The sequence below is a fragment of the Scleropages formosus genome, chromosome 10 (assembly GCF_900964775.1).
Source record: "Scleropages formosus chromosome 10, fSclFor1.1, whole genome shotgun sequence".
NCBI lineage: Eukaryota > Metazoa > Chordata > Actinopteri > Osteoglossiformes > Osteoglossidae > Scleropages > Scleropages formosus.
The window spans coordinates 31,367,145-31,395,088 of NC_041815.1; the positions used below are offsets into that span (position 1 = coordinate 31,367,145).

At 53.5% G+C, this 27,944-nt stretch overlaps 1 protein-coding gene across 3 annotated transcripts; it reads left to right on the forward strand.

Annotated features, from left to right (window-relative positions):
- Window positions 1-1,741: 1,741 nt before the first annotated feature.
- On the forward strand, window positions 1,742-27,903 carry LOC108924667 (uncharacterized). 3 transcript variants are annotated; one of them, XR_001965322.2, is made up of 3 exons: window positions 1,742-2,634; window positions 13,868-14,166; window positions 19,625-22,036. XR_001965322.2 is itself a non-coding variant. In XM_018736192.2 (2 exons), exon 1 carries the CDS (start codon window positions 13,099-13,101, stop codon window positions 14,032-14,034), a length of 936 nt encoding a protein of 311 aa, XP_018591708.2. In that variant the 5' UTR covers window positions 12,250-13,098; the 3' UTR covers window positions 14,035-14,166; window positions 27,838-27,903. The 3 variants fall into 3 exon arrangements, 2 of the variants coding, with proteins under 2 accessions (XP_018591708.2, XP_018591707.2); XM_018736192.2 differs by lacking the exons at window positions 1,742-2,634; window positions 19,625-22,036 and adding an exon at window positions 27,838-27,903 and having other exon boundaries at window positions 12,250-14,166; XM_018736191.2 differs by lacking the exon at window positions 1,742-2,634 and having other exon boundaries at window positions 12,250-14,166.
- The last annotated feature ends 41 nt before the right edge of the window (window positions 27,904-27,944 follow it).

The following is a 27,944-nucleotide window of genomic DNA, read 5'->3' on the forward strand; positions in this document are numbered from 1 at the left end:
ATCATTGCCAACATCGTCGTCGGCGGCGGCGTCATCTACGGAGCTCTAACAGCTTCCTGCCAAGACCACACACAAGGCCAAACGCGTGCGACCCATCTACTGGATGGTGTTTCCACTGCGTCCGGCTCTGGAAAGCAAGGCATGCTGGGAAAAGTGACTAACGTGCCGAGTCGGCGGCGGAGGCCCCACGGGGAACGCGGCGCAATTGGGTCTGCGAGCTGCAGCCGAAAGGTGTAACGTCTTTATTTCGATGCAGGAAAGAAGCGCATGAGAAAAACGGCTTTTTTGTGCAAATGAAGTGTGGAACTTGGAGTCGCTCCGGAGCACTTCCTGCGAGCATCACTTTAAAGCCACATCGTCTGCGCTGCCAACGCACCGCTTCTCTGTCGAAAGGAAACGAGTGTCCGAGACACGTTAAACGTGCGGAGAGCAGCGGCGCACGTCGCCGAGGGAGAGGAATGCTTCACCGCGAAAGAGGGCCTGCAGACGTGGACCTTGATTGACCTCGATTGACCTTAATTGACCCTAAATGTGTGGGATTATGATTATTGTTTTTATCGTTTATTTCATTCTTTGCTGACACCTTTTAACCAAATCAACTTACAGTACGTGGCTCATTCATACAGCTGGGTCATTTTTACTGCATTTGTTCAGGGTAAGTATCTCATTATGGCTTCTAGAGCAGGAGGAGCAATTCGAACCCGGGTCCTTCAGGTTCCGGTCCCTGTGAGCTCTAGTTCATACGTGTGTGTTGAGCGCGCTCGTCTGCTCTCCTACTCATCCGTCCCACACGTCCCGTTGCCGTCCTCCTGCCGGCTGAGCTCTTCTCGACCCCCAGGAGAAACACGAGAGCAGGAGACAGGCTGTTGGACCCCGACGGCGCCCCCCCCGCTGCGCACACTGAAGTGCTGAGTCGATAGGCGTCGGAGCTCACCTGGGTGGGGCAGGAATTCCGGCACACAGAGAACACGACTGGGAAGCTGTGTAACCGCATCTGTGGGTCCACACACACACACACACACACACACACACGTGAGCAAGTTGGAGTTTGCCTGTTCGTTACTATAGGGAGGGCATCAAAAATATTATCTGAACCAGCCAATGTGTGTGTGTGTGTGTGTGTGTGTCTCTCCTTCCAGTTTACAACAAAAACACACAGATCTCCTTCCAGGAATCACAGTGCATCAGAGGAGCCGTCCCGGGGGTCACGTCCCGCCCACACATCCCAGTAATGGTGCCTGGAAAGTGGACGCATCCAAAAGAGCTGTGAGGTTCCAGTTGCCGTGGAGACAGAGGGAAGCTGTGACAGGTGACCTTGGAGTCAGGTGAGATGAGCAGATGAAGAAAACTGAAATGAATACAACTGAGGAACGTGGGCAACCTTGAGTTGGGTGGGACAAATGAGTCCAGGAAAGACGTCCGTGTCCATCTGCTGGGGACAGCGAGCAAAACGCGTCTAAAGTCACGTTCCTGATCAGTCCGTGATTAGTTTCACCACCGTGTGTCATGGGGCGGCTCCTCCTTCCAGCGTCCTGCTTCCAGGAAGCGCTAACACACCCATCTGTAGGACAATGAGTGACACAGCAGGAGGAAGTAGACGTGTCCACTGGCCTTTGGATGAACCATGAATAGAAACGTGTGTTTTGTGTGCGGAACCGTAGAGAGGGACAAGTGGAGGGAAGCTGCTCTCTCTCTCTCTTTCTCTCTCTCTCTCTCTCTCTCTTTCTCTCTCTCTCTCTCTCTCTCTCGCTCGCTCTCTCTCTCTCTCGCTCTGTCTGTCTCTCACCCTGAACACAGGACCTCATGGGACAGAGGTTTATTATGAGGTAGCAAAATGCCCGAAGCAGAGTCACCCACCTGGGAGTAAACAGTGTGTGGTCTCACCCCGCTGCGCCCGCTGTAGTCGGTGGGATCGGCGCACACGTGTGGTGTCGTGGGTGTGGGATGTGCCGAGGCTCAGGAACGCCCCCGCGGCGCACGGTCCCCCCGCTAATTGGTGTCCCCCACGGTTCCCCCTGCTGCTCCCCCGGGTGCAGTGCCTCACCAGGGTCCCACCGAGCACATTGTAGTAAACGTGCGCTGCGTGTGTGGGGGCGGGGCCAGATGCGGCAAATTGGGTCTTCGGCCTCTTTGGACAGCGGCGTCCCACAAGGATCGATGAGACACGTCCCCCTTCCTCATCGTGCTACGACAACGAATGAGCACATCCCCTGCGGGGCCATCCATCCTCCACCCGTGTTCTTTCGAACAGGAGAGGCTCTGAAAGGGGAACGGAAACCACTCTCACATATGGTAAGTACTTGTCTTAGTGGGGGTCGCGGTGGTCCGGAGCCTATCCCGTATTTACCAGCCACTAGGTGAAGAGGGGTTACAGATATCAGACGTGTGTGCAGTATGTGTGTGTTTGTGTGTGTCGAATTTCTCACTTGCATTTTCACACATACTGCCAGTTTCCCTGCAGGCAGGAATTAATTCGCATCCTGTCCCACTAGTCCTGTTCCACTTGTCCCAGAGTCCCAGGACACGTTCCGCCGCACACCTGCCGTTTACCGTCCGCGGGTCAGGTGCACCTGCAGGGCTCTCCGAGCTGTTCCCAGCCGCCTGCACTAGATGGCGCTGAGCAGCTCCACACAGGTGAGCTTCCGCACTTCGAAGCTGTAAATCACACAAATGGGCTCTACAATAAAGTGTTATTAATGATTCCAGAACCTTCTCTAAGGTAAATGAAGTGAACATGAACATAAGCACAATATAAAAAGCGATGCTGTATTTCGGTGAAGGAAGGAAGCCAACGATGAGCGGCGAGAGCCGAAGGTGCCGAGTGACGGCGCACGTTAAGCGTGAGAGTCCGACCTCATAAGGACATCGTGTGAAGCTTCCGTCCCTCACTCTGCGTGATCATTAAGAGGGCCCAGTGTGATGGAGGGGGTGGAGCTTAGGGTGAAGGAGCTCGATGACAGAGGAGTTGGTCCTCGACTCTTACTCCCGACCTCGAAGTCTCGCTGGAGGGTCTGGACAAGCAGCTGCACCTGCGGTGTCAGCGGGTGTCTGGAGACGGGGCAGGAGGGACGAGCGGCACCCGGGGGGACGTCAGGGATCACCTGGGGTCCAAGGTGGTCTCAGCTGCAGCTCCGCGCGCGCGCGCACACACACACACACACACACACACACACACACACACACACACACACACACACACACACACACATTCACAAATAGAGCCAAGAGCCCAAACCCAGAACTCGTGCACAGGTGCGCCTACCCAGAATCCTCTTTGCAGCTCCTCGTTCGAACACGTTTCCCTTTGCTCACATCCTCTTTCGATGGCAATAAGGGCCCAGGATGAATGCATGCATTTGCTGGGGCTTCGCTGCTGCGGGGAATTATTTTTATCAAGTTCAAGTGTGGAAAGTGACGGACGGGCAGGCGGGCGGACGGACGGGGGGGCGGGCGGGCGGGCGCCATCTCCCTCTTATCCCTCCACAGATAATGTGTGTCCTATTAAGCTGCGATAATGTCATTCAACTCAAAGGGAGGCCTCATATTTGAGCTATCATGGCCAATTTCTGCCATCCTTCACGGAACCCTGTCACATCGCCGTGGTAATGGGCCTTAAATGGCGGCGGGAGACAGACACAATATCATCTTCCCTTCCTTGTCATTTAACCCTCATAAATAATGGAGGCTAATATTTATGGTTGGTTATTTATCCTCAGAAAGATCCCTCGCTCCGTCTCGCTCCGTCTCGCTCCGTCTCGCACGGGGCGGCCCAGGGATGTTCCTCTCCCACGCGGCTCCTGCTTTCCGACCCCCGTGGCGCTTCGTCGCGTCGGAAACGGCCCCGCGATGCCGTGCTGCTTGGTTCGTGTTCATCGCCACGACTGCGCTGACGTCACGAGCCGCTGCGAGTGAGTTTGCGGTAAAAAAAACCTCGGCTTATTATTCATTGGCAAGAGTCGCTGTTGGCGACTTTAACTAAATGAAACACTTGCCCGCCGATGATGTACTTAATACGATAATGAGAAAAGTAACAATAATGATGCCGAGACCCGTGGACCTCGGTAATGTAAATGGTGGAAAGTAGAATAAAGGAAATGAAGAAGGGATCTCTCGTCGGTGTTTCTCTCCGGGTCGCGCGTCGCCATCCCTCTCCTCAGGACTCCGTTAAGCGCTTTTGCTTCCCTAAATCGCCGCTCATTTCAGTTCATTTCCGCGGACAAATTCCACTTCCTCGGCCGTTGTTTTCGCGTAGCAGGGTCCCGTCGTGGCTCCGCCTCCCGCCGTGGCGCATTTATCGCCGTCCTCGAGGTGAAGTAAAAGGGACGTCTCCGGTCCCGGCACCGCGGCGCATCTCCTCCTGCCAAAGCGTCGCCGGGGGATGATGGGAAGGCACGGGAGCGCGGCCACTGACTCGAGCCCCTATAAATAGATGGAGAATTAGCTTGATGACGGCGTGGAGTTTATGTTGTAATTATATGGCTAATCACAATCATTGCTGGATTTGCCGTCCTGCAGCCGGAGAATTAAGGCCCTAATTGGGAAAGGGCTGAGGGCCGGGGGTTGGGGGGGCGGGCGTGGTTAGCCTGACGAACGCAAACTTCTCCACTCTGCTTTCGCTCATGGAGGAGTACGGTACAGTGGCGAACGCACCGCGGTCGAGACAAATCAATTTAGAGGCGCTCAGGTACGCGCGCTCTGCCGTGGACGACTTCCCTTCCGCCAGTTCATTTGCATGTTAATGGGACTATAATGAAACCCTGCGCTTAAAGAAAACTTAGCGATCGCATTTTACACTCCAGTACATTTCTATAACTATTATTAACGTTAATTTTATTAATTCTGAGAAGGCTGCAGAAATTGCACTTAATTAATAGGCAAAGTGTCGCTCCGAACACATACACGCACACACCACGGCAGGAAGACGCACGGAATGAAACGCACGCGACGTTCGTTGACACGCCCCACTCGGGAGGGGACTCGAACCGTCGCGCTGCACTGCAGCTGAGAGCCCGTGACCCTGTGCTGGGGAGATGTATGTGTTTTCTGGTCACAGGTTGACCGCTGCCTCTTAAATCAGTGCCGACGCAGCGTCCGCATCGGGCCAAAAATAGCCGGCGACGCACAGGCTGTTCCCTAGCAACCTTGAGATCCTTATTCCTCCAGAGGCGTCTCGCTCCTCAGAGGCCACTCTCGCTCACTCCCGCCGCTCGCTCGCCCGCCACGGGGGGACCGCAGGTGAGCTGAAGTATCGCTACCGGGAGAAATAACCGGGTGCATTACGATGAGAGGCCTGAGAGACGATGCCGGAGCCGGAGTTCGGGCCCCGGAGCTCAATGGCCCTTAAGGGAAGCGGCAGCGATGCGCCGACGCGGCACGGTTACGCTCCTGAGTGGCCGGGGGGGCCGTGCGGCATCTCTAGGTAAAGATGGGCGCGTGAGCACGTCCCTGTCGCGCCCCGCGGTTACACGCTCGTGCTCCGGACGCTCCTGGGGGGGCGACGTGCTCCCGCTCACAATGAAGGAGCGCGATTGACTCCCGGTTTGCGGAACCCTCCCAAGTGCGTGCGCTGCCCCCGTGCTCCGGGCCTGCCGTCCGAAACACGCTCACTATGAAATTATGCGCATTCGCAGCGTGCTCCGGCGCGGAAAGAGGGCAGCGCCAAGAAGAGGGTGCGGACGACGATTCGGTAGCGGGGCCAAACTGCACGGAGACTTATTAAGACGGCGTCGGGGTCGCGGTGCACACACACCTCTGCCCTTTGTGCATATTTAGAAGCATGAGTCCTTTGCTCCGTACAAATTAACCTTGAAAGTTATTAGTGCGCCGGCGTGCGGACCAGGCGCCTCACTGCGGTAATTTAGAGCTGCGGGTAGAGGCGGCATGACCCCGTCACCCCCGAACTGTCAGTCTCCCTAATAGTGGCCGACGTTCGCTGGGGAGACACGCACTGCTCCTCCGGGGTAATGGGATTAGAGACGGGGCACAGCAGCCTGGGTAGAACCTGGGGAGACACACACACACACACACACACACACACACACACACACACACACACACACACACACACACTTTCCCATTATGCCGCCATGTTCGTGTGTGCAGAGCAGCCCAGTGAGCACAGAGCGACCAGGCGACTGGCTTCCTCCACTTCGCCGCTCACAGTGACACCTCTGTGCCCCTCATGTTACTCATTTTGTTTATTCCTTATTATTTAATCACTTATCTGACTCTTTTCTCCAGAGCCCCACACAACATGGGATTTGTTCACCAGGCTACTGACACCGATTTACCTGGTTTTACAGCACAGTCATTTTTACTGTGTCAGTTCAGGGTCGGTGCGTTAATCAAGCGTAGAGGAGCAGGAGGTGGGCTTCGAACCCAACTCCTTTGTTTGCGAGGCAAGGACTCTAAACGCCGGGAGTGGCAACGCTCCTGTTAAGGCCACGAGAAGCGTGACGGAGGCTCTGGCGAAGGGGCCGGCGCGATGTCCGGGACCCCCGGTGCGACGCTTTCATGTTTCCAACCCTCTTGCGGAGCCGAAATATCGTCTCTGAAGTATAACTGATGAAACCAGCATTTTATCCTGCGTGATCTCTTTGGCGTCGCTAACAGGTGTGAGCCGCCAAGGTTCCGGCCCGCCGTGTACAGAGCCGTAGCGGCCCGGTCCGCGGTGCTCTTCATTCATACTTTATGATGATGCTCTTTGTTGATGGCGCTGGCGCTTTCTGCTGAGACAAATGCAGACGCCGTGCTCTTATTTCAATAGATTCCTCTCTGCGCTTCACCGCCTCGTTTCTCCGCCGCATCCTGAGGATTTACTGTGCACGAGCATCGCCGTGTTTTGCAGCTGTGCCCATCAGTGGTTCCGGCACAGGCGGCATGGAGAACATGTGGCCACATGGTGAAATGACTGAAATAGTGATGAACTTCCCGTTTGGGTGGAATGCGGAGGTAAAATCAAGGTAATGATGAGTGAGGGTTGCACCGGTTACCGGCGGTGGCAGGCAAAGACTCGACCGAGAAGTGCGCCGCGCCGCCCGGTGCCAGAGAGTTTAGTTTTCGGGTCTTTTTTGCTCCTTCTGAGCATCTTATTACTTTTGGATTTTCTTTTAAAGCCAAAAGCCATTTTCCGGCAGCGATTTGACTGACACGTGAACTCTGTTTACCGCAGCGGCAGCGAAGTTTACAACAATGCGTAGAGGAGCGAGTGTTCCGTGAGCAATCGGCGAACGGCGTGCGATGTGCGCCCGTCACGCAGCCATGCGTCGGTGCACATGAGGTGAAAACGCAGTAATGCGCTCCTCGAGGAAGACGCAGCGAAGGGTCAGCGACACGTGGGACTTGTTTTCAGTTCATCTGTGCTCATCTATCCGTAAGCAGCAGCAGGAATAACAGTAATAATACAGCAGTGGTCAGTGTGGCGTGTGCCAGTGTAACGTGACACGGTGGTTCGGGCAGCAGTCGGGGCCTCCTCGGAGAGCGCTCGGTTCCCGTCCCCGGAAAGGCCGCAGCGAGTCGCCTCCAGCCAGAAGGAGACCGTCACTTTCGCCGAGAGACGCCCGGTAACAACGGCAGCGATCGCCACTGCGCTGCCGCTTCTCCGCCGCGAGCTCGTCGGCGGCTCTGAGGTCGGACTCTTGCCGGATCACGTCCCCGTTTCGGACCGGACTCCAAACGCTCCGGTCTCTCTCCGATTCTCCCTCTTCATCTCACGATGGTCTTGCCGAGCGGCGCCATCCCTCCTCCTGCTGGAGCTGCTCTCACGACCCGGACCAACCGGCAGCTCGTAACGTTCCGCACGCTTAAGCTCCGTGGTGACGGTCCGGCGAGGGGCTCTAATTCCTGCACCGCCCTCCCGCCCGTCCGCCCGCTGCGCTGATATGAAGGGACAAATAAGTCCCCCGAAGAGGCGAGACGGCGATTCCATTATAAAGTGCCGTTAGGAGGAGGCGCGACGGTACGAGACGAGACGAGACGAGAGCGACGACAAAGGGCTTCGGCCGTGAGCTGCTGCGTTCGGGGCCCAGAAAGGGCGTCGGAGCGACCCGCTCCATTAGTGGCTCCCGATGCTGAGATTGTTGTATTGGAACCCACCCCCTTCCATCTGTCCATGGGCGCGCCTCCTCGCAGCGCCGCTCCGACACTCGCTTCTGGGAAACCGATGGTTTCAGTGCTGATCAATATCTCAGGCTCTCGCTGCATTAGTATGATTAATTTCGGCAGAGCGGAACGGCGGCCGTTTCTTCTCCCTCTCTCCTCGGCCCATGATTGGGGCCTGTTTGAATGAACGCTGACAGTCTTTACGGTGCGTGTCTGTGTGTGTGTGTGTGTGTGTGTGTGTGTGTGTGTGTGTGTGTGTGTCGGCCTGGTGACATGCGCAGAACACACTCTTTAGAAAGGCCCTGCTCCCTGTGTTATTACACACACATGCATTATTCATCTAGTGCACACACACCCCACCCAGGACGGCCCCTGGGCTTTAACCAACAAGTTAACCTGCCTTAAGTGATAAATTGCATGCGCTCACGTGCCCCCGCAGAGCACACGCACACGCACACACACACACACAGCCCCTCAGTACACAACTGCTAAGCACAGTAATTTGAGGTGACCTTTCAGGTGAAAACGTTTACTGTGACACGTGAACATTGACCAATCCCGCCCTGTCCTCTCAGAAAGGTTAAAGGTGTCTGCTTGTCTGTTTATTTGCCCTCCGGGATTCTACAAGCTTCTCACTGATTAGTTCTCGTACTACGATTTTATTTGCCGTCAGCTCAGTAACTTCTGATCGTTGGTGGTCTAACAGTAGCTATTACCTTGCAGCTGAAGGTCACAGGTTCGAATCCCTGCTCTTGCTGTCCTTACACTCTTATTTAGCCTTTGTTTTTCCTTTGCTGCTTTGTCAACTTACAATGTGTGGCTGTACACTGAACTACTTATAGCCATTTACCCATTTATACAGCCAGGTACATTTTACAGTATTAGTTCAGGGTAAGTAAATTGCTCAAGGGTACTACAGCAGGGGGAGAGATTTGAACCCGGATCTTTAAGTGGAATGCAACAGCTTTGATGAGAAACATCACCCGCTCGCCCAAACACATTCATATGTAGCAGGAGCGGGACTCGATCCAGCAACCTTTAGGTTATGAGTCATTACCAGTGAACCGTAAATCGACTGCATACTGTATAAGTGGGCAAATCAGTGTCACTCTGCAGAAAAGGGTCAGCTAAATAACACTTAATGAATCTGTTACTGAAGGTGAGTGAGTGAGCGAGTTTGTTTTCCTGCAGTCGTCCCTCGGAGGGTCGTCCCTTTTCCCACCAGATGAGACAATCTCATGACTTATTTCCTCCCGGGAACAGACGTGTCCTTTTACGGCCCCAGACTTCTCCCGGCAATATCTTTATTCCGTGCTCCGGCGCCGCGGGTTCTCCGGCCATCTCCGGCGTTGGGCCGCGCTCGTTCCTCTACACGCCTCACGAGCTGGAGGACTTACTGGCTCTTGTTCACGGAATCTATAATCAGCGCTCGGTTCAAACTCAGAATACTCCTGCGCATTCATTAAACAGCTAATTATGCTAATTACGCTGCTGAGCTCTGGCACCACATGACAGGCGCTGAGCGTCGTGACCATTAGTGTCCTGTTGTTTTCACGGGTTCCGTCATCTCGGTAGGTGGCATTCGCTCATCCCCAGCCTCCCCCCCCCCCCCGAAGCCCATTTCACTCAACCTCGCTGACCCCCCCCCATGACCCCCCCCCCCATCACTCAGCCCCCCTTCCACTTCCTGACACCCCGACCCCAGTCCTCCCCGTCCCCCCAGCTACCCCACCCTTTCATTTACCACCCCCGTACCGTCGTCCTGCCGCTTCACTGCCCCCGAGTGGGACGTACGCCACCCCCGCACTCACGCCCGTTTCGGCGAGCTTCCTGCACCATTTGTGGAAACGAGCGGCGACGTGAGCGTTGATGTGAGCTCTGGACACTCTCGTCTGCGTGCGCTTTGTTAATTAAGAGCAGCGGGCAGCATATTGGTCCGGGACGTGAAATCATAATCTAACGCTTTCCTGCTGGAGTCGCAGGAGAGGCCCAGCGAGGAACTTTTCCCGGACTCTTCCGGCGAAACACCCGTCTGCAGAACTGTACATTGGGCTGGGAAGCTGTTTAACAGTCGCGGACAGCAGCAAGAGCAGTAATTACTTCCTGAACGAGTGGGCCGTTCCAGCCAATCAAATTGCTCCCTTCTGACGATCGATATGAGCGATTCCACCGGATCCATCAACAGGACGATAAGCGACTCAAAGGGCCACGTCCAGCTCTCTGGCGCCCCGCAGCAGCCATACATCACCAGTGCTGGACAGGTGGAGTTTACCTGATGAGTGAGTGAGTTGTGTGTGTGTGTGTGTCTGTCTGTGTGTGTCTGAAGGAGAGCGAGCGAGCGAGCGAGCGGGCGAGCGGGCGAGCGAGTGCCGTGTTCCTGGGTCTCTTCTATTGGATTTGCTCTCAGGGTCCCAGAAGTTATTAGCGGACGGAAAGCAGCAGCGCTGAACGTGTACAATTACGCAGTTTCCAGTGAGAAATGAGTTAATGTGACGGACTGAGGTTTGTAAAACTTCTCTTCTGTTGTAGGGAAATAAAGGAGGGGAAGAAAGGGGAATATTTTGCACATGAATCATTTTAATAGAAACACTCTAAAAGATGATCTTCCAGTAACAAAGTGAAGGAGGTTCACGCATTCTTACTGCGGTATTGTGTCTCCCTGTGAAAGGCGAGAGCCACACTAGAACATTAATTGATTCTCTATTTTTAAGAAAAGTGTTTAAAGCAGAGAATTACCCCATAAATGACTTGCGAGAGATGGAATCGCACCCGAGCTCAATGGACAGCCTTCTCTTCCTCTTCGGTGTCACCTTGTCGGACGTGCTCCCGCGCGTCGCCGTGCGCCGTACGCAAATGCCGAGGGGCTGGGGGGTGGCGGCGGGGGTTGGGTCCCCCCCTTCCCTGTAGACTTGCTCGAGTTATAATGGAAGACAAGATTAAATCCGGGAAGCGTCCGTCGGCCGCCGTATTTGTCTTCCTGGCAGCACAGCTACACTTTGTTCGGCCCATTTATTTGTCTCTAATGGCGTCCGGTCGCTATACGTGGGGCCGTGATAAAGAACAATGCAATTACAGCCCCTGAAACCGTGGGGGTGGGGGTGGGCCCACTATCAGAGAAAGTCCTTTATTTAGATCTTTAAAAACTTGAACGATCGCGGACGTCGCTGCGCCGCAACTCGAAGCATCAAGGCCCAAAATAAAAAGGCTGCGTTTGTTTCGAGGGCCTCGGTGGCATTTAGTTCCGCAACAGGACCGGAGTCGACCGTGCGGCTCGGAAGCCGAGACCTTCCCCTCCTTTTTCCCCGGTTGCCGAGGAGACCGCGATCCTCCCTACGGGGAGAGCAGTTCGCGCGAGATTCGCCGCGGGGCGCCGTTCCACCGAAAGGCCCCAATTACTTTTATTAGTGCCAAAGAAGCGGCGCCGCCAACCGCCGCCTCTGAGCTCTGACGCCGCGGCGAGGAGGAGGCGAGCGCCCGCCGCCGTCGGCTCACCGAGCGCATCGTCAGGGTGTCGCTCGACAAGGGTGCGAACGTGCAGCAGGCCTCGGCTCCCCTCGCTCTCGCTCTATGCGGCGGCACCGCGTGCCCCCCCCCCCCGGCGTTTGCCACCTTTTGTGCGTACGAAGACATGCGTTGCGTACACAGGCTCCTGAGCGCCGGAACACGGAACACGGAACCGGATGTTCCTCTCTAACTCGAGTTACTTTCCGCACCGAGTCACTATGAAGGCACGATGAGCTCAACTGTTTATTCGCTGCTCTGCTTCTGTGCAAAGCTTGGGCGTTGCCATGGCGATCACATACTGTGTGGAGTACTTGGCCAGACCTTTCACGTTCTAATATTTCTGTGAACTTCACGTGACATTAGAATTAAATCCAAATGGCTGAAGAGCAAGAATTGACCGGAAGCAATGACACTCAGAGCACATCGTTCAGCGACTCTCCCCACGGACACGGGGCCAAAACCTTCATCTCATTGTCCATCAGCAACTCCGCGGAGCGAGTTGAACACAGGTCACGCTGTCTGCGTATTTAGCCGATACTTTCCTGCACAGCAATTCACAGTAATTTTACTGGAGAGGAACTAAAGGTAAGTACCTTGCCCAAGACTGCTGTAGCGAGAGGTAGATTCAAACCTGCAACCTTCAGGTCCAGAAGCAGCAACTCTAACCACTGCGCTACCAGCTGTCCCCGCAGCAAGTGGCCGCAGGTTAGAAACCGAAATTAAAAACAGCGGTTCTTCAAAAATTTGTAACTCAGCTCCTCGTAACCCGAGGAGCCAGTTTGTACAGAAAATATTTTAATTGTATCAGTACGTGTCCATCCATTTTAGCGCAGCCTCCATAGCGCCGCCCTGCAGGCTGTGTCACCCAACAACACGTGTCCTTCACTTCCCCCCATCCCGGTAGTACAGTGAGAAGAGTTGTGTGAACCGGGGCCTCGGGGAGTTACCCACCATAACCCGCTTATTGAGTGACGGCGAGACGATAATTACCACGCTTTACATGGAGCAGCTTGTGCTCGGAAGATAATGAGGCCGAAATAAAAATAAGCGTTAACACGCATGTACGTCATCAGGACTGTGGCTAAATGCATGGTTTTAAGCGACTCGAAGGTAAATAAACGAAGGCTGTGATTTCTCCCAGGGAGGCAACACAAGAAAACATTTGCCCGTTTTCAGCACCTGTCTTTTGCTTTGTCATTCGTTTGTCGACGAGGAAAACAGCGGAACCTGTTCCCGGCGACATGGCTGCCGAGGGCTCCTGCCCCACGTTCGGCACATCGATCCCAGCAACGGGGCGGTGGCTCTAGATCTGAGAAGCTCTCGGCGGCGCCTCATCATGGCAGCGCAGCGAAAGGGCCGACGGCTCCGGGGCGATGATGCTCCTCCTCGTAAGCTCGCGCGAGGTCGCCGGCAGTGTGCGAGCGGAGGACAGGGCCACTGCAGCCAAGTCCATGCGTCCGTGTCGGGCTCGTTCAGGTGAGCGGCGAGAGCCTGATGGAGAAAAATGTAAATGTGCCGAGCGGAGATCCGTGGCTCCGGCTCATTAGCGGCGCTCGGCGATGCAAACGAGGGAAGCGTTCCTGCGCGCTTCCGTCACTCCGAGGTGACACCCGAGCATCCGATCGCCGAGGAACAAGAAGGGCGGCAGCTGCCGATGGTGCCGGAGCCCAGCGGTTAGGCCGTGCTCGACACACGTGGCCCCTCCCCTCCCCCACCAAGTCCCGATTGTGTCGAGCACCTGCGTTTCCTAATAAATTATGTATTCTGATGTTTGCAAGTAAAGAGCCGTTTCGTGACCTTTTGTTCCATCTCGTCAGGCTGAACGGCGACTCGGGCGACTCGGGACATTCAGACAGAGCTCTCATCATGAAAGCGAAAGGCAGGGAAACACGAGGGCCTCGTACTGTGCCGCCGAGCCGTGTGACAGCTGCTCCGTCACCATGTCGCGCTCTGACAGCTACCCCTGCGGCGCAAGCGCCGTTTTCGTTTTTGCCGTTGACCTTTAACCTGTACCTGCATGTTCCAGCTGCTCCCGAAGTTCAGCCGCTCTACAGGCGATCCGCGGCGGAGGGGTTCAGCCGCCCCCGACACTCCGGCCTGGTCCGTACCGGGGCGCCGTCCGGACGATGCTCCGTCCCCTTCCTGCACGGATGCCGGATCGAGCGCCGCGGTCCCACCCGGCCGAGGAACGGCAGATGGAAACGCACAAACAAGGAACAGATGCTCATTGCAACCTGTGCTTGTTCCCCGTCTCCGTCCCCAGGTGAGTGTCTTTGTGACCGTGAGCTACGCCACGACGCACTCCACCTGCTGCCGAGGACCACAAAACGGAGATACTGGCGCCCGCATCCGAGGCGACCGCGGCAAGGACGGCGCTCGGCGCACAGATGGGGGTTCACGGCTCCGGCGGATGGGCGTTCGAAACCCTGACAGCCCTGGACGGCTCGTGGACACCCGCACCCTCCCCGTCCGCCTCCTGCCTTTGCAGACCTCTGACGTCCACCTGAGTGCCGGGAGCAGAGCGGGAAAGGCCCGTTGGCCACAGCCTCCCAAGTGACGCAGGTGATGTCCCAGACCGCTCCGGTGACACTCTGTCCGTTCGTCAGCTGCCCTTAGAGCCCCAGAAAAAGCCCTGTGTGAGGGACCACCGGCGCTGCGATCCCTCTCGACATCGCTGGAAAGTGCTCCCGGCTCGAACCTGCGTTCCCTCCACACGCCGGTGGGCGGGACGCAGTGCCGTGACCTCTCTCGCCTTTTGCACCTCTCCTTCATTTCCTGTCGCTTCAGCTGTGTTTTGCCGTGGTGCGCTGGTGAGAGCGCAGCCACTCGGGGACCCGCACGCGTTAGAAATGGTTCTGCGGGCCGCCGCTCCCTCCACTCGTTAAAATTTTAACATTTTCTCCTCCGCCCTTTGGTGTCGGAGCCAATCCTGCAGCCTGGCAATGTTGCGCCGCACAAATGCAAATGAAATACGACCATCAAATTGCATAAATGCCGCACGCGTGCGTGTGTGTGTGTGTGTGTGTGTACAGAAAGACCGCTTTTGTGTAAAAAAACGAGGCCATTTAAAATAACAAGTCATTTCTGACTGTATTTATGTGCGTACTTGTGCTACATCACAACGCACCAGGCAGCGCCGTTAATGTCCTCGAACCTTTGGCCCTCCTTGGCCTCCTCCTCCTCCTCGTGGTGCTTCATGCCGTTCGAGAGCTGTTAAAGCTTTATTAGAAAAGGCTGTTATTAGCGTGACGTGGCGCTTCGGCCTCGGAGGCAGCGGATGCACCTGCAGGACGGCGCCTGTGCAGCTTAAGTGCTTCCATGTGTGTTATTTAGCGGCGGAGGGAGGCGTCGCGCTTCGCTGTAATGGACGATGGGACGCGAAGACGGCGGAGGGCAGCGCTCCGGAGAGAGCGCCCGGCGAACACGTGTAAAACAAAACCGTGGCTTTAATCACACGCATCGTAACGGACGATACGGGGGACCGCGGACGTGCCGCGTTGCTCGGCGATGACCTGCCAATCGGAAGCCGTCGGCACGCGGCGGCGGCGGCGGGGCCTTTACCGGCGGTCGGGTCCGGGGCCCCCATTAATCTTATTGCGCTGTCGCTAACCTCTCCGGCTCATACTAATGAATCAACACAACATGTATTCGACGGAGACATTTTTGGCAAATTGTGCGTTTAATTGCTTCATTTGCAATTATTGTTGGATTGAAAGTAATGAGTTGCAATATGCAGAAAATCAGCCGAGGCCGTCGACACCTTGCGGAGCCGCGCTTCGTGTTTTTTCTACCTTTTTTTTGCCCCCTCCCTCCTCCCATCAGCCACCCCCAATCTGCGGCGAAATCTCTCCAGCCGGAATGTATCTGCTCTGATTTTGTTTATCACATTTTTGTCACAGCTGTGATTAGAAACTCTGGGAAAGTTCAATTTAAATTTTAATTGGCCGGGAAAAGGTTGAATAGGCATATTTGTTCCCCGTTTCCACTGCAGCAGCAGTATCAACATCACAGCTGACTGGTGGCAACTTTAAAATGCATGATCTCATATCGGGCTGCTGTTCACATCGCGGCTCAGCCCGCGTTTGTTTGTGTGCTGCAACCTATTACTCGCATCGCTTTCTCCAAACAGTGCCATTAAGGAAGCTTAATGAGCGCATTGTTATTGTGTTAATAATGCACTTTAATGCACCCATAACGTTTTACAATATGTAACATAAGCATCTCCACATTGTCGGCATTACGACAGTCAGCCGCTCACCAGCACCGACATTAAATGGCACAAGAGTTACGTTAAATTTATTCATTTATCACACACTCCCAGTGAACCAAAGGCATCAACAAGAGACAAAGAGCTTTAGACACACACAGGACTATGGACACACAGCTTGTGTGTCTCACACCACCACGTTGTTGGTTCACATCCCTCCAGTAGCTCCCACAGAAGTGACATTCAAATTGCAAAGACATAGCTAATCATAGCAGCTGGTGTTGGACTCATCGATGGAGCCGTCAGGAGATCAGGAGAGAAGCGGCTCTCGAAGAGGTGTGTTCGAGACCCTTCTTCAGTGTGGGAGGGATTCAGCAGCTCTGAGAGACACAGGGCGCTCATTCCATCTTTGTTTCGGACGCTTGTGGGTTACGGTTGCTGGATTGTAGGGAGCAGTCAGGTCCTGGAAACGCTCTAGAGGCGACTGCGAGGCCAATTCATTTCTACGTGTATCTGAAAGGACATGAAGCGTTCTGCAAATTGTAATCGTGTGATTCGTGTAACGAATGTCGTCTCCTTTATAAGCACGAGGTGCAGCTGTGAGTGACGACACGCCGAGTGTTTGCGTGACGGCGCTCATGCATTGTTCTGTAATAGGATTTGCCTGCCATCGTCTCGCCTCGGGGTGTCAATGCGGCTACTGACCACACCGATTACGCGTTCATCACGCAAAAGAGCCGTGGGGATTCGGAGCTCTGGGATATCAGGAGAAACACAGGGCGCCCTTTGTTGTGTCACACTTCTTCATCTCAAGTGTCATTAACGCATTCTTGAACGTAGAAATAATTGTTCCTTGGCTCCATAGCTCCTCAAAGTCACATTTTGCTCAAAGACCTTGAAACACGCTTTTTTGCACTGCCATCCTAAAACATTTACATTTATTCACCTAGCAGATACTTTTCTCCAAAGTGACTTACAATGGATACTATGCAGTGTTATCAGCCTTATTCACCAAGGTGACTTACCCTGCTAGATACACTGCTTACAATAGATCACTCGCCCGTCCATCAGTGAAACACACTCTCTCTGTGTCACTCACACGCTATGGGGGAGCCAGAATAGCATGTCTTTGGACTGTGGGAGGAAACCAGAGCACCTGGAGGAAACCCACGCAGACACAGGGAGAACATGCAAACTCCACACAGACTGAATGGGGATCGAACCACCCAGACGCTGCAAGACGACAGCGCTACTCGCTGTGCCACCCATGGCAAAACACACACTGACACCCTAAAACACACTGACACACTAACACACATGGTTACGCACCGTAAAGCACTGTGTTGTAACAAGTCCTGACAGTGCAGAATTCCCGCTGTGGACCTGCGAAGGTGGTCGTATTTCAAAGTAGGTCCACATCTGAAAGGTCCACAGGTGCTATGAACTGTCCTCATGTGTAAATGACACGTTGATGACCTGTTCGGGGGTTGCAGTGGCATGGCGGGTTCAGCTGCTGCCTCCTGTATGGCAGATCCGTGGTTCGAGCCCTGCTTGGGGTGCCTTGCGATGGACTGGCGTCCTGTCCTTGGCGTGTCCCCTCCCCCTTGGGTCCTGCGCCCCGTGTTGCCGGGTTGGGCTCCGGTTCACTGCGACTCTGCGTGAGTCTTTCAATGGTAACAAAGGAACGTCGGTACAAGCGAGTCCCAAATTTGGGAAAATGCCTCCACATTCAGAGAAATGCAGTGCTTGTCTTTTTTTTTAAAAAAAAAAAAATTAAACAAAATGTTGCAAATGTGGGGTGAAAGACAGGAAGTTAAAGCAGCTGATGAATTTGCTGGAAAAAAGTACACTCCAATTTGTATTGTACATTTTTTGAAGCTCTAAATATCCAGCATCACATTTCTTTTATAATTCATGACGCAGCATAATTAGGATGAGCAAACATAGTTTATATGTGTGGATCTGTAAAGAGGAAATGCACATTTGCACGTGGCCTAAAATGTTTTTTGAGCTTCAGAATCATTTTCATATCTAAGCCTTTACTGAACAAGATTCAGAGAAAGGAAAAAATGCTAAAAATGCATAATAAATGAGCCAGTAGAGCTGAGCTGGATGGAGCATTTCAATCATTTTTTATAATTAAGTTTTGAGTATTAAAAAGTGTGATGCGCTGCATTTTCCGGTGCAATGCTATATGTCGCGCTGCGAAAGTGCGCCCAGCCTCCCTCAAATCTCAGCTTATTGCAAAATATTTTCGAAGGGAACCAGGCCACAGCAACACACAAGAAGACTCGCACTCCTCAATTTAGATAATTAATAAAGCAGCGTTTCGGCAGCGTTCTCAAACATATTGATCGGCGGTGTTCAAAAACCGTTTCTTTCCCGAAGCACCGAGTCTGGGGCGTATGGCCCATCAATAAGTGGAGGAACGCAGAGGATGCCAAGCGCTGACAGGCAGCTCCCGCGAGTCGCTTCCCTTTGTCTAGCGAGAGCAACGCGCATAATGACGGAGTGGCCTTTCACAGGCGTTTTGCACCAGGCAGCAAATATTTCCCGAGTTGCTCTCAGCAGCCATCGCCCGATGCCGTCGTTCCGAACGCTGATACGCTGGGCCTCACGGTTCGGGGGACGCCGCTTTATTTTTAATAGCCGAAATGGCCTTGAAAACTTATGGAGTTTGTTGCTGCCTCTACAATTAGTTTTGCCCGTTAACCTTCGACCACATTTTTCTCGTGGCGGCGAAAGTAACCGCTTCGGACAGCATGTTGAGTAAGACGGACAGCTGGAGTCGCCGCAAATCAATACGTGTTTAGCAGCAAGCCTCCGCCGTGCCAGTGCGCCCTCCGCCCCTCACCGGTCCACCTGACCACTGCGCTCTGCGATGCTGCTATTACCTGTAAAGAACTGAGCTTAAGCCCTCTGTCACTGAGAGCGATTAATGGCCTTATTACCCTCTAATAACCGCTGCACATCCCTCCCTCTCACGTCATGTCCGCGAGTGCAGGTGTACGAAATGCGCACCGACTGCCGGCGAGACACGCAATGTGGACAACGACAGTGAGCCGAGTGGGAAAATCGTACCCCCCGTGCCCTGTCGGGGCGTCATGGAGCACGTGGTGCCGCACAGGCAGGGCTCCCAGAGAGAACGGGTGAGTTATGGGTCGGGGTGGAGTTCCGGGGAGAGCGAATGCTGCAACACTTTAATTATTCCGTTGGGATTTCGGCGGCTGAATCCCAGAGGACGAGGAAAGAAACGTTGGGTAGAAGGAAGACACCACAGAATGAATTCTGCAGGCCAGTTGCACGCATCAAAGAGCTCAACGCTCGGAATCCGGACGGAATTCCGTTCCGGGACAGAACAGGGTGACATGTTCAGGAACGCGCTGGAATCTGACGCAGAATCCTGAAGAGTGGAATGCTGGCTATTGTGCCGGAACTGGTGGATGGCGGTGGACAGCTCATGTGCTCCCTCCGAAATCACAGGGAAGGGATTTGAGGCGAGAAGGCGGGCGGCCACAAGCGCAAAGGCAGCAGTGCGAGGAAGATGAGAATGAGGCCGCGATTCCTTGCAGAGCGAGTCCCCCCCCCCCCCCCCACCCCCTTCCCATCTCTCTCGACTCAGTGATTGCTTAGATATTCGACAGTTTAAATATCCAGTGTGGCCTTTGGGTGGAAGAGATGAAGGATTATCCGAGAGGCAGTTTTGTCATGCAGCTCGGAGCAGCGTGGCGTGTTGGGGGGGGTGCCTCGCTGCGACGCCTCCGTGTCCAGAGAGAGGATGGAAGGTATAAATCTCTCTGCCTCCTCTGACAGGTCGACTCAAGCGGTACAGATGGCTGCCCGCACCCGCGTGTCTGCGAGTTTTCCACTAACCACGAATCCCGATGCGTCGGCCGCCCGCCAGCCCTCCTGTTCCCGGGGAACGGATGGAGTTTGGGATTAACTGCTGCTGTAGCACCAGCTGCCGTCTCCAAATCCAGCTTTCGGATTTAACACCCCGCCAAGCATCGTGGCAGAGATGGCCCGGGCACACCTCCTCGACAGCAGGGGGATGACAGCGAGGGACGCGGGAGGGTCAATGAGCGGCGATGTTTTCCTTAAGTACTCACCTACACAGTCAGCAGGTGCCACTCGACAGAGAAAATGAGCCTTTTTACCTGCAGCTTTCACAAGGAGTTCCTGAAGGCTGCGCTCTGAACATCTCTCACAACTGGTCTCCATTCATCTTTCTACATAAGGCAGAGAGACAAGTAGGTCGTTGCAAGAAAGACAGAATATGTAGATCGGGGAATTGCGCATGAATGCACACATCTTGAGCATTTCCCTCTGACTCGTGACCCCGCAGCAAAGGTGTCGAAAGACTTCTTGATGTGTACATAGGAAAGGGATCTCAGGGGGCTTCTGTCTCGACAGACACATGGACACACGCAGAGGAAACACACAGGACGACATTTTCTTGCCTGACTGCCTGACTACCTGACTATGGCAGGTACCAGCTGCTTCTTGTATAACGCTACGAGTGCGAAGATGAGAGGCAGCTGGTTTCATGACCCAGAGTAGGTTGCCCGGGAGTGGAAGGAAAGCCTTAGTTCCTACTTGATACGGCTGGGAGTCCACGATGCCCTCTCCCCTGCGTTGCGGTAAGCCATGTGGCCATCCCAGGTCTACAGTCAAGCACAACGTCTAATAATGCTCGGGGTAAATAATAACGCACGTCCTTCTTCGTGGTCCCTTTCGCCTGGACTTTGGAGGACCTCTAGTCAAAAGGGTCACGTCTGTACGTGAGCATCTGCTGAATCGCCGCACAAGAAGAGGGCTGAGGGCCCACAGGACAAGAGCACCGAAGCCGCTTCCTTCCCCTCACACTCTTGAATTCTTTCTTACCTCTCCACTTGCCACCAGTGGACGGACAAATGGGGGCGGTACAGTTAGGAGAGTCAGTCCCGTTTTTCGACGCCCCTCACAGGAGTCTCTCATTTACAGCTTTGCGGGACACGCAAGATGATGACTGACTTCTCCTCCCGATTCCCTCACACAGGTCTGCTGTTTCTTTCCATGACTCATCCACAGAACGTCAGCGTGTTTTCCGCTGGGGCTCGCCACCGGGTTTGGATCCATTCGGCTGCTCCCAGACCGCTGTAACCCTTTGCATTGCCCTTTCCTTCCCCCTCCTGTTGGATTCCCTGTCGGATTTGGCAGCCCGCAGGGATACCTGTCTAGCAAGGCGTCCAGGTGGAAGCGCTGTGATCCTGATGAATGTGCCTGGAATAGTAAACAACAGATGGTACCGTGTGGTCCCCGAGCTAAGTGGACCTGCGTTCTGTACAGTACGGCTCTGGGCAGCTCCTCGTGTCCCTGGCGGCCCCCAGTAGTCGAGCAGCAGGCTTTCGCTTGCTTAATTAGAGCAGCAGCACGGCGGCGTCTCAGAGCTGGGCCTCTGGTGCCAGGCCATGACCGTAGAGCGCCGAGACCCAAGCGTCCCAAGCCCACCGTCTTCGGAAAGCACTTTTTAAAAAAAGGGCCAGAAGGCTTTCCGGCCCTTTAACAACTCAAGTTATTTCATGTCGGCTTAACCTGAAGTAATTACACGGCTGCAGGGAAAACAAAGTGGCTAAACCCTAAACGGGAACAATGAAGTAAAAAAATGGAAAATAAATACAAACTCGGCCGAATAATATCCCGACAGGAAAACAAAAAGGCTGACACAAGAAAGCCCTGGTGAGAACAGACCGTGAGCGGGGCCACAGCTCACAGGCATAAGCGGCTTGGGCTTTATGTGGGAAGGCCAGCGACATTGTCACCAAGCAAATGAGAAATCTCCGCGCGGCTTTGGCAGCACGGATTAGCCTCGTCCCGGAGGAGCAGCCTCCGCTGACCAAAATCCTTCCGTAGAGCCAAGGAGGGAGCAAGGTCCAAGCCTTGATGTCGGGGTGGCCGTGGGTTTGCAGTCGGAACACGCTGTGGGGGGGCTCCGCTCAGGTCAAGGGACCCGCAATGCATCCTGGGAGGGAAAGCTGATGAGCTCAGGGAAGCTCAGGGAAGCTCAGGGAAGCACTGGAATCACTGCACTGCTACTAAAGGAAAGTGACTTGACACACTAATACTGGTGCCAGCCGAGCTGTCGTTGCACCATTTGGCTCTCTGGTAAAAACCTGTTAAAAACGGTAAATTGTATAAAAATGTTGAAAACTGAAGATCGTGAAAGTAAAGAATAATTACGAAAAACCCATGTTCGTCATTCTCCTCATTTCTGTAAGCACTAACCCAGCAAACACCATTTGCAGCTCAACTTCCACCCTTTGCTTCGTGACTGATGACTTCGTACTGGTTCCCAGAGGTGGGTACAAACACGTTACATTTATTCTCTTACTTGTTCTTGAGAATTTCTTGTTTTTGGCTACTTTTTACTTTGCTTGAGTACGTAAAAATTAAAATGTATTGTAATGTTTTTTTCTTGTGCTCCACTACACTTGGGTCGCCCCGTTTCTCATTACTTTTGAAATGTTCACATTCAACGTACGTTTCGTCTCCTGGAAACCAGCCGTCACGTGATGTCACGTGACATCGCTGGGCTTCGTTGGCCATTGCCAGCTGTCAGTCACAGGCACTTCCGCGCGATCAATGGTTCCTCGCCGTCAACCGACTCCTTCTGTCGATTTCATTGGACACGATCGGTTATGAGTGAGACCAATCAGAGTTTAATGTTGGTCAATCACAGTTGTGCTGTGTTTCGTTCCGCCTTGCTTGACCGTCTACTTCATGGACGGGCTACAGGAAAAAGACGTTTAAAATGGACCAAACCCTGCCATCCAATTAATGAGCACATAAACGAAACAAAAGATTGGCCTTTTTTTTTTTCTTCAAACTTTTACATTCTTCGTGTGCACCTTTGTGTGCGTGTTCATGTTTTGCCTTTCTCGCGAAACGCTTTGCATGTGTTGTCATCCTTGTGCCGAAAGGATGCCAGTCTCACTTGAGCAAGATACCTTTACCTTGTACTGATGCTGTAACGACCCGCGTTGCTGTGCGTTTGGGCGGGAAGATTTGTTTATTGTAAATAGTTGAATTGTGGGCAAATTGTAAATAACATGTTCAGCCACTGGGGGCACTTCTGGGGAAAATGATGGGGGCCGCTAAGCAGGCCGGGAAGGCTGGCTGTAGGCGCAGGTCCTGGAGGAAACGGGGTCCTCGGACCGAGAGCGTTCTTTCTCCGTGTGCCGATGTTCAATTAAACGTACGAGATGGACCTGTCTGCGCGTCCTTCTTCGCTCCATCCAAACCCGTGGTGCTGCGTGCCCCAATACGCTAAACGTTGTCCTGCTGTACGAATGGGTCAGTCAGTGTAAACTCACATTTCTTACGTCTCATGGGCTCGGTAAATGTCCCTGTAAGAAAGCGGTAAAAGCGGTCTCCTCCCGTTGTACCGCTAGCTTGTAGACCATAAGCAAATAACTTCTGTGTGCTAAGTTTTTTTAAGACACTTCGGTTTGTTTGTCTTGTTCTCCGTTGGTTAAGACCGTCTAGCGAAACTGCTCACGTTGCTAGTTCCTGAACAAGAGGAAGGTCCGTTTGAATCAAAGTTGATATTCACACAGTTTTTTCACTTCATACGTTTCTACTTTTACTTGGGGAATTTTTTTTCAAGTAAGAGTACATTTGCTTGAGTTCCCTTTTTTTTTCTTTTCCTCCGTAATTTACCTTCCTCCTTCGGTCCTGTGCGATATTTTGGCTCACCTGTGGGCACCTGGGCAAATTATAGAAGCGTCCAATCATGGCAAGCCAAAGACACCCTTATAAAGATTCGAAATAAGAAAGGTTCCATGCCGGGCTTATTAAGACCGCAATACAATGTGGCTGCCTGACAGGTCTGGGACACCCAAATTCAATATGATTTCCTAAATCTTCTCAAAATAGTTTCTCACCCAAAAGCTCAGCTGCAGATGTGCCTGGAACCGAGTGCCGCAGCTACAGATCGCCGTGTGTAAACCGTGCGGGTCTGGGTGGATGCACCGAAATGTCAAACTGTTGGTACAGCGTGGAGGAGGCGTTGGTTAAAAATAACCATGTAAATCGTACCCTGGGTTCTTCTGCTGTTCTCCTGGAGCGGCGATGAACAGATCACCACAGCAAATGTGGTCCTTGTGCACAGAAGTAAAGGTGCAGCTGGTGGAAGGGGTCCCCAGTGCCATCACCGCTTGCGCTGATTCGAAAATACAGTGTAGCACGCATGAAAGGTCAGACTTCAGCAGTACCGTGGTAAGGTGAAAAAGGAGCGCTCGCCTTTGTGTGGAAACGCGTGCGATCCATCACGGCAGCCGGTAGTGGTGCTCAGGTTCCTCCTCTGTTGGTTCATACACCCCACATGTGGCGTCTTGTGCTCGCTTCACGGTATCACAGCTCATCTTCCGCAGTGATGTGAGCAGGCGTCTAAATGACCATTTCTCTCGCGATCAATCCAAGCGGCGATTTCAGGAACAGCTGGGCTGCGATATGATGAGTCAGATGCCCAACAAACTGTAACATCGAGAATTTGTGACATTTCATGTGTTAAAAAAAGCTGTGTGGAAAAGTAATAAAAGATCTTTGCCCAGGTCTTTGTTCCGCAAGAACCGTTGACATAATTAAACGGCAAATATGTGCAGTCGCAGCTGTACGTTTGATTAACTTGTTCGCTTGTACCCTTTAGGGAGCGATTCTAGAAGGAAAACTCTTTAAAGTGTCTGCATAGCATCGCTTGAGCAATATGTTCATCTGGCCTGCGACTGGAGCTTTCCATTAGAGCCGAGGTCCCCGGCAGCGCGGCGGCACGCGGCCACAAAGGATGGGATCCCAGCGCGATTTTCACACCTCGTCAGGCCCGAAGGGGCCCCCGGTCTCCGCAGAACGGCGCTCTCGTGGCCCCCCCCGGTCCGCAGCGAGGGGTTCCGGAGCCACGCCGGGCCCCCGACAGCGCCGAAGAGGGAAGTGGGGCAGGAAGCCGGGCGCGGTCGGAGCCGGGAGTCTTCTGGGTAGCAAGGCCTCTGCTAATGCGCGCTATTTGTTACGGGAATATGGCGTGGGATCCCATTACTGCGCGAGCAGGGAGGAAGCAGCTGTGCTCTGTGAGGACCTCCCGGAGAGAGAGACGCTGCCGCTACGACGCAGCAGCGCTTCCATAAAGGGATATATTTCTGCTTTGATGACCTAAAAATAGATTAAATCTCCCAAAATTGCTCCACAGATGCAGCTTACTTCAAATATCGCTGCTTCGTGCGTTCGGGGGACACTGGCTGTATGTTATTACCTCTGGAGCGCACATTGTAGAGGGCTCCTTTAGCACTTTTCACACACACACACACACACACACGCACACTCACTCACAGTCATTGGTCGATAAACACAGCAGTTCAACAACTGTGCCGTTTGTGCACCACTTCAGTGACTGCGCTCAGGAGGATGTACTCGTGTCGATGACCGAACCTGCGCCACCTGCCGATGATACTGGTGCAGTGAATCATCGGTGTCCGTGAAGGATCCGAACGGGGACACGTTCCAGGGTTTCGCTCCACATTCTGCATCATATGGCTAAGGAACAACTATTAATATTACAATTATTCAACGTTGTCTTAAAATATTGTAGCTATGTCTTCATTCATTCTAAGGGCAGCTGACGGCGCAGTTGATCGAGAAGAGAAATGTCCGCTGAACGTGAAATTTACCTCCTTTTTAATATGTTATTTCAGCAAATGTATACTAAGATAAGCATACTGTATATTGCCACTTTCCAACTGTTTGAAACAGCTCCGGCGAGGGGGACAGTAGGGTGGGGCATTTTGCCGAGTTGCGCCGTTTCCGGCAGCTGTTGGGAGACCACCCTTGATGGTGATCGGCGAAGCGACAGCGGCTGTACATCCGTGCTGTTACTGCTACCGTGCGCTCGCTGCTGACGGCTCGTGATCGGCGCAGCGTAACGTGGGAAACGAAAGGTCTGCAAGCTGTCAGCCAAATGCTCCGGGCTTCTTGCACGACGGAAGCGTGTTCTTGTAGCGTTTGCTCATTAGCAGATGCTTTTCTCCAAAGTGACGCACAACTCAGGGAACAGAAGTGTATCGCCAAGAGGCACGCGGGTACAGGTAGAGACGCGATTCTCCAGGTCCGCTCGCTTTTTACCCTCCGCGAACCTCCATACAGGGCTGACAGGGAGTCGTTTCTTTAAAGGAACAATGCAGTGAAAGTTTGTGGGCGCGAAGGGATTCAGCAGTTCCGAGTGAGGGAGGGGCAAAGATTATTGTTTATTTGGGATACACGTGCGGCGAGGCACATGCGGAAAGGGGAGTCACATAGAACTTTTAGGTCAGAGCCACAAACTGCCGAGAGCCACGTCTTTTCGCTCACACTTTGTCCAGTTTCACAAACGGTCTGAACAGAGGCCGGGAGGTCGCTAAGCACCAGGGGGTCTTGGGGAGGCCAGGCGGGTTCTGGCCGCAGGTGCGAGGCCTCCTCGCGCCGCTCCGTCAATCCACATTCAGGCGGCTCTCCGAGAGGGAGAAGGTCAGCGCCATCTCTCAGCAGCAGCAGCAGCAGCAGCAGTCTGGGCTTCGGGGACAGGAGCAGGGCCGCCCGCGTGATGGATCTCCCCTCGGATCCAAAGAGGCTTTCCTTGTCTCCATCGCCAGGAGACGCTTCAGTCACTATGAAAGGAGGCCAAGCTTTTCTCTCGTCTCGGATGCAGAGATTCAGATGAAAGGAGTGCCGCTCGCTGAGGGTTTCGTCGCGCTAGCGAGCGATCGAATGTCTGTCTCCACGTTCCAGCTGCACTCTTCCTGACGTTCTTCCTTCTTCGTCGTCATGGAGGACAAACGCGGAGCGGCGGCCCGGACTTGGGGGCCATGAAATGACAAAGTGCTCCTCTCGTGGACACCATAACCCTCTTAACGCCTCTCCTCCCCCAGCCCACCACAACGGCGGCTAGATTTATCGTTTCATAAAGACATCGGCGAGGGGCACATCCGTCTCCGGATCCGCTACGCTGACACCTCCAGCGCCCGGCAATATTGCCCCCACCCCAGGGGGGGTCACATGCAGCCGTTTGCCTCTTAACTCCCCAGGGATTTATTCCCACGGCCCCTCGTCCACCTCGTATCGCAGCGCCGCTCGCTTTGCTCTCCGCAAACGTATTTGTGTTTGCTAATTAATACAACTCACATATTAACTTGAGTGATGAGTTTGTAGGCTCTCGCTTAATTAAATTAGGGGACAAGGAGAAGTGGAAAGGACTTCCTCTTTATCCTATAATTGAGAATAACTTTTCTGTACCTGGACAGATAAATAAAATGAAGAGGCTTCATGGAAACGTATTCATCTACTTGACAGTAATTAAGGGTGTTGAGAATGGAGGTGTGACGCAAAGCTGACCGCAGCCGAACGGCCGCTGAGCCTTCGCCGGACCCCCGCTGGCTCCCTGCTGGCTCCCGCGCTCAAATGTCACCCTTCCATTGTTGTCTTTGAAATCCAGTCGTGCCTGAGAAACACACAGCACCCGCTGACAGAGGTGCAGAGTAGCCACGGTAACGCCACCTGTTTGTGAGTTCGTAAGACAACCGAGGGAGGCTGTTGTGACCCACCAGCGAGAGAGAAAGTGGCCCTCAAACCCTGCGGCTGTCCAGGCCGCACGCTGGAGCAGAGGGCCTGAAAGGAACCGGAACTGTTTCTCCGGCTCGTAGAGCCACATTTAAGGAAAGAAAAGAGTAAAAATCCAACATCCCTAACTTAATTTAAATGATGATCAATTTCCTCTTCGAAGCCACATGCATCTAAGGACGTTCACTCACATGCCATTACATTTTCATCTATGCTACCTTTACATTGTATCTGCTGCTTTCAGTTACAGCGGCTACTCTTTCGCATTGATTTCTGGGCAAATATGCATTTGTTCCGAGTCCTGGAAATGGATCTGTCGTCACATGCTAATACTTATTTCATATCTGCCTTTCATTTCCATTATTATTCAATTCCGCCATTCAGTTTAACCTGTTTCTGTCTCCCAGTGGACGCTGATGTTTTCTCGCAAGGCCGATTGCGGACTGTTGATGGACCTTAACCCCGGGAAGCGCTGCCGACAAGTTGGTGGGAGAAGGTGTACCGGGGGGCGTCC

Excerpts from the sequence above, each read along its gene's own strand:
- LOC108924667 (XM_018736192.2), top strand. The coding sequence starts at position 13,099 with ATGGAGAAAAATGTAAATGTGCCGAGCGGAGATCCGTGGCTCCGGCTC.